Source organism: Penicillium malachiteum (assembly GCF_028827825.1).
Source record: "Penicillium malachiteum strain IBT 17515 chromosome Unknown utg000003l:1.0-4950554.0:1.0-4952489.0, whole genome shotgun sequence".
NCBI lineage: Eukaryota > Fungi > Ascomycota > Eurotiomycetes > Eurotiales > Aspergillaceae > Penicillium > Penicillium malachiteum.
The window spans coordinates 4,496,223-4,508,060 of NW_026643096.1; the positions used below are offsets into that span (position 1 = coordinate 4,496,223).

The 11,838-nt window shown below is 49.0% G+C and overlaps 4 protein-coding genes across 4 annotated transcripts; 1 reads left to right on the forward strand and 3 right to left on the reverse strand.

The window, feature by feature from the left end:
• Positions 1 to 1,000: 1,000 nt before the first annotated feature.
• On the reverse strand, positions 1,001 to 3,246 carry N7483_007970 (RING-type E3 ubiquitin transferase MAG2; the record flags this gene model as incomplete). The annotated part of the gene is made up of 2 exons (XM_057091407.1): positions 1,001 to 2,923; positions 2,989 to 3,246. The coding sequence occupies 2 exons, from the start codon at positions 3,244 to 3,246 to the stop codon at positions 1,001 to 1,003; spliced, it is 2,181 nt and encodes a 726-aa protein (XP_056946148.1).
• Positions 3,247 to 4,068: 822 nt separating this feature from the next.
• On the forward strand, positions 4,069 to 6,739 carry N7483_007971 (mRNA-binding ubiquitin-specific protease UBP3; the record flags this gene model as incomplete). The annotated part of the gene is made up of 2 exons (XM_057091408.1): positions 4,069 to 4,617; positions 4,688 to 6,739. 2 exons carry the CDS (start codon positions 4,069 to 4,071, stop codon positions 6,737 to 6,739), a joined length of 2,601 nt encoding a protein of 866 aa, XP_056946149.1.
• A 1,239-nt stretch (positions 6,740 to 7,978) lies between these two features.
• On the reverse strand, positions 7,979 to 9,791 carry N7483_007972 (putative tRNA-specific adenosine-34 deaminase subunit Tad3; the record flags this gene model as incomplete). The annotated part of the gene is made up of 3 exons (XM_057091409.1): positions 7,979 to 9,497; positions 9,564 to 9,615; positions 9,665 to 9,791. 3 exons carry the CDS (start codon positions 9,789 to 9,791, stop codon positions 7,979 to 7,981), a joined length of 1,698 nt encoding a protein of 565 aa, XP_056946150.1.
• A 757-nt stretch (positions 9,792 to 10,548) lies between these two features.
• phoB (regulatory cyclin phoB) lies at positions 10,549 to 11,610 on the reverse strand (the record flags this gene model as incomplete). The annotated part of the gene is made up of 1 exon (XM_057091410.1): positions 10,549 to 11,610. One exon carries the CDS (start codon positions 11,608 to 11,610, stop codon positions 10,549 to 10,551), a length of 1,062 nt encoding a protein of 353 aa, XP_056946151.1.
• Between the last annotated feature and the right edge of the window lie 228 nt (positions 11,611 to 11,838).

Consider the following 11,838-nt stretch of genomic DNA (forward strand, 5'->3'; position numbering starts at 1 on the left):
AGAGGATCCGAGGGGGACCACTAACTTGGGGGGTTTTCCCCGTTTGAGAACGAGTAACAGTCATGATCAATTTCTCTTCGGAAGACCAATATCCGAGAAGAAAGGAAAGAGAAAGAGGAAAGCGAAAGCGAGGTGGAAGAAGTGGGAAGGAGAAAAACGGGACTGTTTACATATGGCGTACCTGGCGTGTACTCTTAGTGCCCTTGGGTACTCTTACGCCCACTGCAGTATGCGCCGGTACTCCGTGTATGAGTAATAATACAACTTGTTACATCGCCTTACCGCGTTGTATTGATGAAATTACTTGCAGATTACGCCTCATCCGTCGTGGACCTTTTTCCCCACAATGTTCTTAATTACCGAGATTGATTTGATGGAAACAGGTTGGAGACCAGTATTATATTTTATACTCCATAATAGGGTAGTTTGAAGGTTCAAGTTGATTGAATGGAACCTCAGAAATTGAACCTTGGATTACATAGAATTTTTGCCTAAGGTTTTCCTGCAGTGACGATCGGATCCTGTGCCAAGCTTGTCGTTCCCTGCAGTATCTGGCATTTTGGGTTCTTCTAGTGCTTACTATATGTAGACCCTTGGGATAGTATAACCTTAACTACGGAGTACCTTATAAGTATTTCGAATTCATGTATAAGAGAAAATAAACATGTAGTAGTTGTAAAGCCATATTGACGATCTTGTAAATTTCTATGTTTATTTGTCAGGTATTCTTCAAATCAAAATGTTGGGACTGGAATGTGGACCCGCGACAGTAGTGCATAATAGTGTGTAAGAAACCTGAACGCTCGGTGCAATAACCAATGAATATTGTAGATGATATATTTGTCAAGGGGAAGAGAAAAGAAAAATGAGGTGCAAGTAAAATGTCAATAATCCAATGCGTTGATACACTTAACACTTAACACTTAACACTCAACACTCAACCGGCTCGAAGTCTATACATAATGAGCAGGAACAAGAATGAAATACTCAGAGGCCTAATTTAAGCACCACGGTGGCTGTTAGTGGACATCAATGTAATCTTGCCTTTCTTCTTTTTCTTGCCGCCACTATTGGACGGTCCTGATGAGGATGAGGGCCCACTAGGTGCTGTCATAGCCATCACCTCTGACTCTTGATGGGCCAGGAGCTCGTCCTCCCAATTGTGTAGCCACCCGTCACGAGACCCTTCGTGCTGAGGCTCTAGACCCGTAGAAAGCGATGGGATAGCGGTGGTTCCCCAGACAGTGCGGGAGCCTGGTGGACTGGAAGAAGGAGTAGCCAAAGCCCCAAATTGTGAGGATGCACGGGGCGGGGAGGCGGAAGAAGCGCCGGTGTCAAACAACGCAGGGTCGTTGCTGGATAATGGTAAAAAGTCATGGGCAGAGAAGGGAGCATCACTGGCACTTTCAATACTCGGCTGCTTGCGCCGTGCCGCGGCCCAACGTTTATCATCTTCTTCCTTCTCTGCACGGATGCGATCCTTCTCCTCACGCGCTTCTTTCTCGCGGTTGCGCTTTCGTCTCCGTTCGGTCTCTGTACGGAAATTCGCAAGGACTTCGGGAACGACAACGTCTCGCCAGTCACATTCAAGGAAATTCACCTCACACCCGTAAGGCAGATGGGCAAGATATTTGAAGCGTTTGCGAAGTTCGTCATCAACAATGTGACCCGTCGAGATATGTTCCACTCGGGGTAGTATTGTCGCTGGAAACGATGCGTATTCGTTGAAAGCGGCCTTAAGAATTCGGATGTCAAGGGACGACAAATAGAACTGTGGCAAGGCTTGGTAGAAGTAGTAGGGTTCATCAGATGGATGTGATCCTTGGACCTCTTTGCCCTTACTCTTCTGATGTGATTTGGAGCTGGACTCTGATTTTAATTGCACATTATTCATAGCCTCAGATAGCTGTTCTGTATCGCCGGAGGTAGTGGCAGAGCCTGCTGACGAGGAATCTATGCTAGGAGCCGGAACTTGTTCGGTGGACGGGCCGTTAAGTGCATCGGATTGAGCTGGGGTGACCTCAGTCTCGGCTGTTGGTTGGCTGATTGACTTAGAGGCAGCAAGATGGCGCTGGACTTCTGGTGGATTGCCAATACCATTTACAATTGCCTTTGCGGCGTTGATGGATGATATCGCCTTTCGAGTCCAAGTATTTTCGTCGCCGAACAAGAGCTCGTCTTCAACTTCTTGTCGACGAAGGTCTTCGATCTCACCATCGTACTGCGAAATCATGTAATCTTCACCTCCTTTCATGATCCGAGCATAGTCAGCAACTTCCGCCACATGATACCAAGGGATATCCTCTCCTTTGCCCAGAGTCTCAGCGCCATCGCGAGGAAGGGCAAGAGTGCTCCCAGTTTCGCGCTTGACTAATCTTAGCACAACATCTCCACCTTCGAATGGTATATCGCCTTCTTGTCCTCGGAACCACCTAACAGGACGAGTCTCGGAAGAGTAGATAGAATCCCAGCAGATTGGACATTTCTTCCACCGGGTACGCTTTTCTGGAAGAGAATTCTCTTCTTCCGACGCGTGCATATATCTAATCAAACAGGGAAGACAGAAGATATGGCCACATCGAGCCATGCGTGGCGCCACTGGTGTTGACAAGCAAATAGGGCAGCTGGCAGCCTGAGTCTGGGCGGACACTAGCACCTGAAGCACCGACGCCCAATCCAAATGAACGTCAGCATTGGCTGCTTGTGCATGGTAATTGCGATCGGGAGACACGATAAATCGATAGTTCGCATGAACATAACGAGCTTTGTCTACAGCATGATGTCCAGATCCGGCACCCCAATTATTATACCGCCGGGTGTTGCGAGGTGGTGGTTGATACTGTGGTCGAGGAGGAAGAGAAAAGTTCATCAGATGAGTAATGGACGTTTGGCCCTTACGACTATTGGTTGATTTCATCACGGCCTGGAGGTTATGGAATAAGTCAGTCGGCAAAGTCTTCGGATTCGATATGACATTGGATCACCAACCGATTCACTATATTCATCGTCATCCAATAACCGTGACTGCTTTTGACGCCTGGGCTGGTTCTTTCGACTCTGGGTATTCCTTGCAGTAGGAGAGTTCCGTGAAGATTGTCCTGCCCCAAAGCTGCCAGAACCCCCAGTACGCCGCTGCGCGTTGGTGTCTGTTGCAGTTGTCGAGTGGAATGTTCCAGGTGCTGCCGGGGTATTTGAGATGTTTATTGCTTTCGAAGGAGGGTTATTTTGTCCTGCATTGGTGGACATCTTCGGAACCTTAAGCCGACCAATTTTCTCCACAGCTATGGAGTCAAATCGTTCAATTTAGTGTCATCTGCGGGCCTAAAGAGGCGACCCTAAGATTGGTGAATGAGGGGCCAGGGTCTTGAGGTAAAACCTGCCGGATTAGGGCGTAAATCAAAGACGAACAAAGCTAGCCATCCACAGCGGCCTCAAAGAGATGAGATCGCCAAAATGTAATAATAGAATGAGCCTCGAGAGGCCATCTAAGAATAGAGCAACTCGAATCTCAAGTAAACCGCATCAAGAGGTTGGAAGTATTCCGAATCGGAGGGGCATGTCATCAGATGGCACGTGCATCATGACTCAGCTTAGATTAATCAGCGGATTCACTCTGCACTTCAGCTTCGCTTCGGCAAAATAGCATCATAGAGAGCGGTCGCCTTCTCATATCTATCTCTCCTTTATTTCACTATCCTATTCACTTGGACCCGTGGTCTATCAAGTTCTCCCCCCTGTCCGTGGATCAGGGCGTTCAGGTATTGAAATCTTCGTTTGTGATTCTTTCAGCGCATTGTGGTTAATTCGAATTCCTTGCGCCTTCCCAGCTTTAGAAACCTTGAATCCCTCTACCCTCGATATCTCGACATATCTATAAAACCGCCATCCTCCTCCCGACACTTTCATATACTTGCTCTTTGACCTCATTAAAGAGGCCAAAATGGCTGCATAAGAATCTAAGGCATCCGGTTTTGGCCCATCTTGATATTCTCCGCGCGCGTGGCTCCTATTGAGGCAACGCGTGGTTGAACAGTGAATGCAACGACTATATCTTGTGCCTTGGTCAAGATGAACCACCACTTGCCTGCAATGCCCCATGGGCAGCCACCTATGCCTCCGTCTCGACGACAGCAGGAGTTCTCTTATAATCCAGGCCCGCCCAACATGCGCTCCCCACAATACATGGGAGGTTATCCGCCGCATGTAAATGGCATGAATGGTATGAGCGCTATGAATGGAATGAATGGTCATATGCCGCCCACATATGTTCCACAGCAATTCCCTCCTTGGTACCCACCGTATGGACAACCACAACCGCCTCCACGTCAATTTCATCACCCACCATATACCCCAATGATGGTGTCTATGTACCCGCCATCCCACCATGTCATGGCCCCGAGTCATCATCTTCCGCCCCAGTCGATACCCATGCAACCTCGAACACCGACTCCATTGCAGCCGAATATGTCTCCATCTATTGCCGCACCTCTCCAGGCAGAGATGCAAGATCATCTTGTCCTGCCACCCAAACCGTCTCAACACTATTCCGTCCCATCGTCACCGCCACAGTGGGAGCACAAGACCATGTCAGACTTCAAACCAAATTTCACTGCACCGGTAAGTCTTTCACGAATAACCAGTCCTTCGGTTGGATTTTTCTTTTGACTAACTTAACTGCTTCACATAGGTACCCTGGTTGTCGGTCCCCGATGAGCCCTTCCCCACCAGAATTCCACACCGAAATCGGAGGAGGCGTTCCTTCCATGATGACGTCGAATTTCCTAAGAAGGATGGTAGATGGATAATCGGCCCAAGAAAGGGTGAGATTGAAGAGATCGTTGAAAAACCCAAACCAACAGATATCGCCATCCGTCTCGTCTCTGAACCCCTCACTCCCACGACCTCGATTCCGCAATCAGAGGAAAACTCAACCCAACCTACAACTCCTTCCTCCGCCGCCAAGTCGCAGACACAGACACAGCCCAAGACTACCAAACCCGCCATTCCAGTTGTGCCGGTTGTGCCAATTGTCCCAGGTACCCCGCGCCGGCAGACAAAAGATGAGCTTAGCACTGCATCGGAAACTCCCAAGTCTATCGCAGTTGTCCCGACTGAAACAGACTCAGCCCCTGTCACAGCTGAAGAAGAAGCCATAGTTCAGCCAGTTACTCCTGTTCGCTCTGCTCCCAAGTCATGGGCGGAACTTCTCCGTTCGAAGCAAGCTGCTGCGAAGTTGGCTGGCAGTGTGGCCCCGACCGAGCCAAGCACTATCGCGCCACCAAAAAGCGAGACACTAGCCGATGTCTTGAGTAACCTTGGTGAAGACGTCACCCAGTATAGTGACAAGATTGGGTTTCTGGAACCCCGAGGTCTCGTCAACACAGGAAATATGTGCTACATGAATTCAGTTCTGCAGATCCTGGTCTCTTGTGTACCATTCCACCAATTCCTTGATTATGTTGGTCGCCGAGCTGCGCATAGCTTCCAAGCCAGCGATGTGCCTTTGATCGATGCAATGATTATGTTCATGCGTGAATTCCGTGTTATTGATGCTGCCACTTCTGAAGAACAGCTGAGAATGCGTTTGAAGCCCAATGAGTTGGAACAATATGGTGAGGCCTTTGTGCCTGAATTTGTTTATGAGATGATTAGACAACTGCCCCGTTTCAGAGATATGCGACGTGGGCACCAGCAGGATGCCCAGGAATTCCTGGGTTTCCTTCTGGAGGAGCTCCACGAAGAATGTGATCGGGCGGCTCAGAAGGCTGCGGAAGCAAAGAATGCCGAAGCCGCTATGGATGGTGCATCTGGCGATGGATGGCTGGAGGTTGGCCACAAGCAGAAAGCGGCCGTCACTCAGTCATCTGGTGCACTCTCGTCTGAATCTCCTGTCACAAGAATCTTCGGAGGCAAATTGCGATCAGAGTTCAAGGTGCCAGGTAACAAGACCTCAGTTACCATGGAGCCCTACCAGCCCTTGCAATTGGACATCGGATCTCCCGAGGTTCACAACATCGTTGATGCCCTTAAGGGGCTGACCAAACCAGAGACCCTACAGGGTGACTTCAATTCAGCTCGCGGACCCAACGTCACTGCTACCAAGCAGATGTTCATTGAGACACTGCCCCCAGTGCTCATTCTTCATCTCAAGCGTTTCCAGTATGATAGCTTGACTGGGGCTACCCAGAAGATTTGGAAGAAGGTTGGATATCCACTTGACTTGGAGATCCCTAGGGAGGTTTTCCCCACTCACCGACGTAACACCATGACTGCTTCTGGTGGTCTCCCCCAGTACCGGTTGATGGGTGTCATCTATCACCACGGAAAGAACGCTAGCGGAGGACACTACACTGTGGATGTGAGGCGGCAGGATGGCCGTGAATGGATTCGCATGGACGATACCGTCATCCGTCGTGTTCGCAGTGAGGATGTTGCTGAAGCCGGCGGCGAAGAGGATCCTAAGGTGCTTGCAGCTGCACTTGAACAGCATAAGCAAGACAAAAACCCTCGCGCCAACATTTTCGACCACATTGACCAGGATGATATGGATTCCGTGGACAATGACAAGGGTTGGAGCCAGGTTAATGGAAGTGGTTCAAGCAATCACACAAGTAAGAAATCAGTCAACGGCGTTACTGCCTCACCCGGAACTTCCTCAGGAGTGCGGACTCCTATGGGAAGATATGGTAGCCGTGATAACCGCGTTGCCTACCTCCTGTTTTACCAGCGCATGGCTTGATTTTCAAGTCACTTGGGCATATCTGGCTATCATAAAGCCCCCAACAAAACTCTTCAGCCACTCTCCCTTGAATCTGCGTTCCAGCCGTTTCTTCCTCTGAGCTGTGATTCACTCTTACTCATCTTCATTACATTCATCATCATTGTCATGTTTTACTTCTTGACAGCATTTCACACCCATAACCTACGTTGGTTCGTGGCAGCAGAAGCTATGTCTTTTTCTTGAATACATCGACTTGGTCCTGTTAAGGACCCCTCTTCAACCGGTTGTACACACCACCGGCCGACTCGCGATAATAAATCATCTCAGGACGGCCTATCCATACACATGAGACCTTTATTGGTGACACCAAGAGCTAGCGATTTTGATTTGGGCGGACTCACTATCCTAGACTCTTTGAGATCCAAAAGAAAACCCCCCACCAGGCTATTTACACCCACCGTTGTGTCTTTTTCAACAAGAATCAACACAACACATACGCGATTCTCAGAAGATAAACCCTTTTGAATCCTACCCTCTCAACATGTCACTTGCTTGTTTCTTAGCCCCCTCATCTTCTGATTGTATCTTATGGGATTTTGAATCTGGTTTATACCCCTCGCATTTCCTTTTTTCCTCGTTTCTCACAGACACCCCCAAGATTCCTTGTCACATTTCATTTGGGTTCTGAGAGATCTCGGATAATTCCGATCTTGTTCCCTTTTCTTTATTGTACTTGGCTGCTATTCATATGTGATGTGGATGGGCGATATGTGACGACGTCATGAATTTCCTTATCTGCTTTCCGTCTCATACATGAACATGAGATTTACCGGCTGTGTAATGGGGAGATGGCAATGGCATAAAGAATGCCATATTTTGACTTTTTAGTCCTATGGAGTTGAGTGGGTGGTCTTCTCAGAGATTTGATGGAGTTGTAGATGGATTGGCGAGTTGAGAGGGGATATGGAAAAAAGCATGTCTTTAAGCCCTAAAAAAATTTCAAAGAAAATTTATTCGAATGGTGTGAATGTAGAGATTTCGTCTAGTCACTCCCGAGGTCGTGCTCAAACGGGATTGTAAACTGGTTCTACGTTCAGTACTATCATGATACAGTGAATCGGATGAATAACTCGCTGCCTAAGAACTTCAAAGGCTTCAGTCTCAATTCAAATATTAGGATAGGATAAAATTCTATGTTCGTTAACTTCTATTTTCTCTATCTCTGGATGTTATTCATAACTAATGCCCCGTAACAAATCAAGCATTAAAAACAACTCCACCCTCGTCCTCATTGACCTCTCCATCTTGACCTTCTTCCACAAACTCAAATCCTAAAGCTCTCCAATTCAACTCCTTCCTCCAATGCAACCCATAATAAAGTCTCTCGTCATCCCCAACTTGCTCCTGCGCCTGATCCTGATCATCCAAAACGGGAGAAATTACAGGTTCGGACGCAAGACCACCACTTCTCATTCTTCCTGAACGGGGGAATATCACAGCCCTGAATCGGGAAAGAAGGATTCCCATCGAACAGCACAAACAGGGTTCATGTGAAATGTAGATATCTAGATCTGTGCATAGATATCCACCCTGGGACCTTGTCCGAATCCTAGAAGTGCTTACTTCGGATGTACTTGCGGGCTCGATTTCCGGTACTGGGATTGATGAGTCGGTTTTTGTTGCTAGAGTTGATGGAGGTGGAGCCGGGAGCGGAGTTCCGGTTTCATTTTGTGGTTGAGGCGTGGATGGATCTGTGTTGATAGAGTCCAAGGGCACTGCGGTAGATTCGGGGTTCGGGTCTTCATGTTTTCTTTTCTTTGGGGAGAGAGTGATTGAGGCTGCTGCATTAGATGCAGAAGATGTTTCCGGGAGTCCAGCCTGACGAAGGAAAAAGGACTCAAGAGGACTAAGTTTTGATGAAAGTTGTGGATCGGCGTGGACAACACTCAACGGGCTTGGTTTAGCAGCCATTTCAGCTTGATGCTCACTATCTTCCCGACGACAACGTGCGACCAGTTCGGCAGCACGCATAAGCGCATGAAGATCCGGTCCACCTTCTAAATCCGCATCAAAGGTTGAGCAAGCCGGGTTTGGCGAGACACCGGGATGAAGATCTGTTTGTGAGGGTTTACCAGCTTCTGAGCGGGCGAATCGTACATCCCCACCAACACAGAGAACTGCATCCATCCATGAATCAAGATTCGAGGTACCTTGCTCAGCTGCTTCAGCTTCAATCTCAGCTTCGATTTCTGGGTCCACGACTACAGCACCGACGCCGCGACCACGGCCTGATGCCTTTGCCTCGGCTGCGACTTTTCGTGCTAAAGCGAGATAGTACCCCGCGCGCGGCTGGATAGATTGCTGTGCGCGGTTGAGGATTTGAGGGGGTGGGGCAACGGTTAATCGAGGTGCAGCAGGGTTAAAGACCACGGGCCACATTGTTTCGGTCCATTTTTTGGCCTGTTGCGCATTGAAGGGTGGCTGAAGTGGGATAGTAGTCGTCACGAGTGTAATCTTGGACACTGGCTTGTCCTCTTCAGAAGATGTATTGGCTCCATAGGTATCTGGGGCATAAGGCGCAAGTAGATCCAGCAATTCTTCGGTATCGGGTAGAGGAGGGGCAATGAGGACGAAGATTGTTGGAGCTCCAGTCCCTAAGGATCCCTTGGCCTCAAGCTCTGCGCGAAGTGATGCGGGGAGATTCTCTCGTTTGGCAAAGCGACGCAGGTGGTTTAAAGGGAGAGAGGGATCGCGGGGTAGTTTCGCATCGAGATCTCTAGTGGGATAAAAGAATGAAAATCAGTCTCAGTCTGGGTATGGTCCTATCGGGTTGTTCTCTTACTTGATCACTTTTGAAGAAGCTTTGACGTTGACTTCTGCGACGTATGCATTCCCTGAACGAGTTAACTGCTATACCGACGATGTACTCTGCGGATAAAATACCATAATCCTCCGGTGGTCGCGTCTCTTGGACTGTTCTAATAGGAACGATTCGTCCGTGTAGCGGTTTGATCGCATTTATTGTGTCTGCGACACCCATTGCGACGATTTCTGTCGAAGACTCGGCCATAAGTGAAACTTGCGGGAGATTTGTTGGAACAGTAAAACTATGTGTGAGAATCCAACTTCATAACTCGTCAAATCCGTTGGAAGTGAGATTAGAGGTTAGGAAGCAGGCGCGTTGGTGACGCATGAAGTTCAAGATTTCCAGATCCGCAGCCCTAGTCTCCGCACCCTATGCCCTAAATCCAAGGTAGGAAATAGAGAACTTATGACTTCATCTATCGGGATATTCCACCAATATGATCTATACTGGTATGGATATAATCTTTTTTGAGTGAAGAAAATAAATTGAGTAAATAGTTAAAACATGGAATCTGTAAGAAAGGGTGTCATTGATAGCTCCTCGTCATCCCATGAAAAACATCAAAAACGCCCGAACGTCCGCTGTGAAATGAAAACCGCTGAAATCATGCTACAAGATCACCGCCCAGCGTGGGGTATGCTAAGATAGACCGCTCTATGGGAATGCCACACCCAACTGATGCCTGCGTTTTTCTAATGTACCACATGCATAGGCCGAGTGGCCGTCCATAGAACAACGCCCTTCCGTAGATGCAAAATAGATCGAATATTAAGGTCGAAAATTGGGACAGAAGATAAATCTCAAGGTTGTCAAGGTTTGATTAGACAGCCGCAGTCATGAAGACTCGAGGCCAGCCCGAGAATAAGTCTCAAATAATAATTGCGGCCAGACCGTAAGAGACCCTTGAAATAACCAAAATTCGTGTTTTTTTTGTGTGAAGGAAGGAAGGTCATTGACGTTTTCATGGTGCAGGTGTTGTGGCGGCAGTAGTCGTGGTACTACCAGTGCGTTCGATCTCAAATCCTTCGCACCGTTCTACGAGACTCTGATAATAATCAACCAGAACCTCGGGTTGTGGTACAATACGCCATTGAACTCGGAACAAAAACTCGAGTTCTAACATGGCCAATTCATTCATGCCGATACCGCCGACGCGAGCGTAGGTCTTGTTAGTCCAGAAACTATCACTCAGACCTTTGCTGGCGACAGTAGCACTGGATATCAAGAAACGGTGAATGGTGAGACTGGAGACGTTGAAGGCGGGGTAGAGAGCACAGAGACGATCAATGTAGTAGACCATGCTGAGAAGAATCGGGGGCGACAGAGTGGCGTGGGTAGTTAAGCGCTGCAAGTAATCCTGCACGGAGATCCGTGGCGGTGTTCGGGAGTGGAAGCGGGTCAAACGGCCTTGATGCAGGGGAATTTTATCATTAAAGCGAATCAGCTCCATCAGCATGCTGGAAATCAGCACTACCAAGTCACGAGGATCGGCCAACTCGTACTGTGCTGGGAGGATCTTTGCCTCGGGCACCGAGGGGCGCAGACGCTTGGTCTGTGACACCTCAACCTCCTGGTCAGCGCCAGATTGGCCGGCGGTGGGTGCATTTGGCGAATGATGATCACTCAGGCTATTGCGCTTGTTGGAGGTCACACTGGTCGGAGCGGGCATTGAGACTGAGGAAGGAGTTGGCGGAATCACCGAACCAGAGGGTGTGGCGGTAGGAATAGTGGCAGTGGAAGGAGCAGCAGACTGGCCCTGGGATGAAGGGGCAACTGCAGCACCAGAGGCTAGGGAGGGATCGACAGAAGTCGAAGCGCGCCGATGTTGGAGAGTAGCAGCGGGGGCGTCAGGGGAGGCAGGATCGACAGTATGGCGATTCAAGGCGGAACGGAGCTCCTCAATGGCCAGACGAGAAGAACGGGGGCTACTAAACTGTGGAGCGTTCTCATAGTGTGGATGCGCGGAGCCAGAACAGCCAGAACGCAGCGCGGCTGATGAGGGCGAAGGGGAAGAAGCTAACATGGCTTAGTGTTGGGGGTGGGAATGTTGGTCACAAATCAATCGGAGGGCACGCTGGCACCACGTGGGTGCACGAGTCAATGGGGCACCTGCGGAACCTGAATAGTGTCGGCGCACGGCCTCATCCTCACGATGATCGCAAGGTGGAGGTAAGAGATTGGAGATCCGGGGGTTCAGGTTGTTGACAGATATATTGGTGGAAGCCTTGACTCATTTCAATGATGGGGGGAG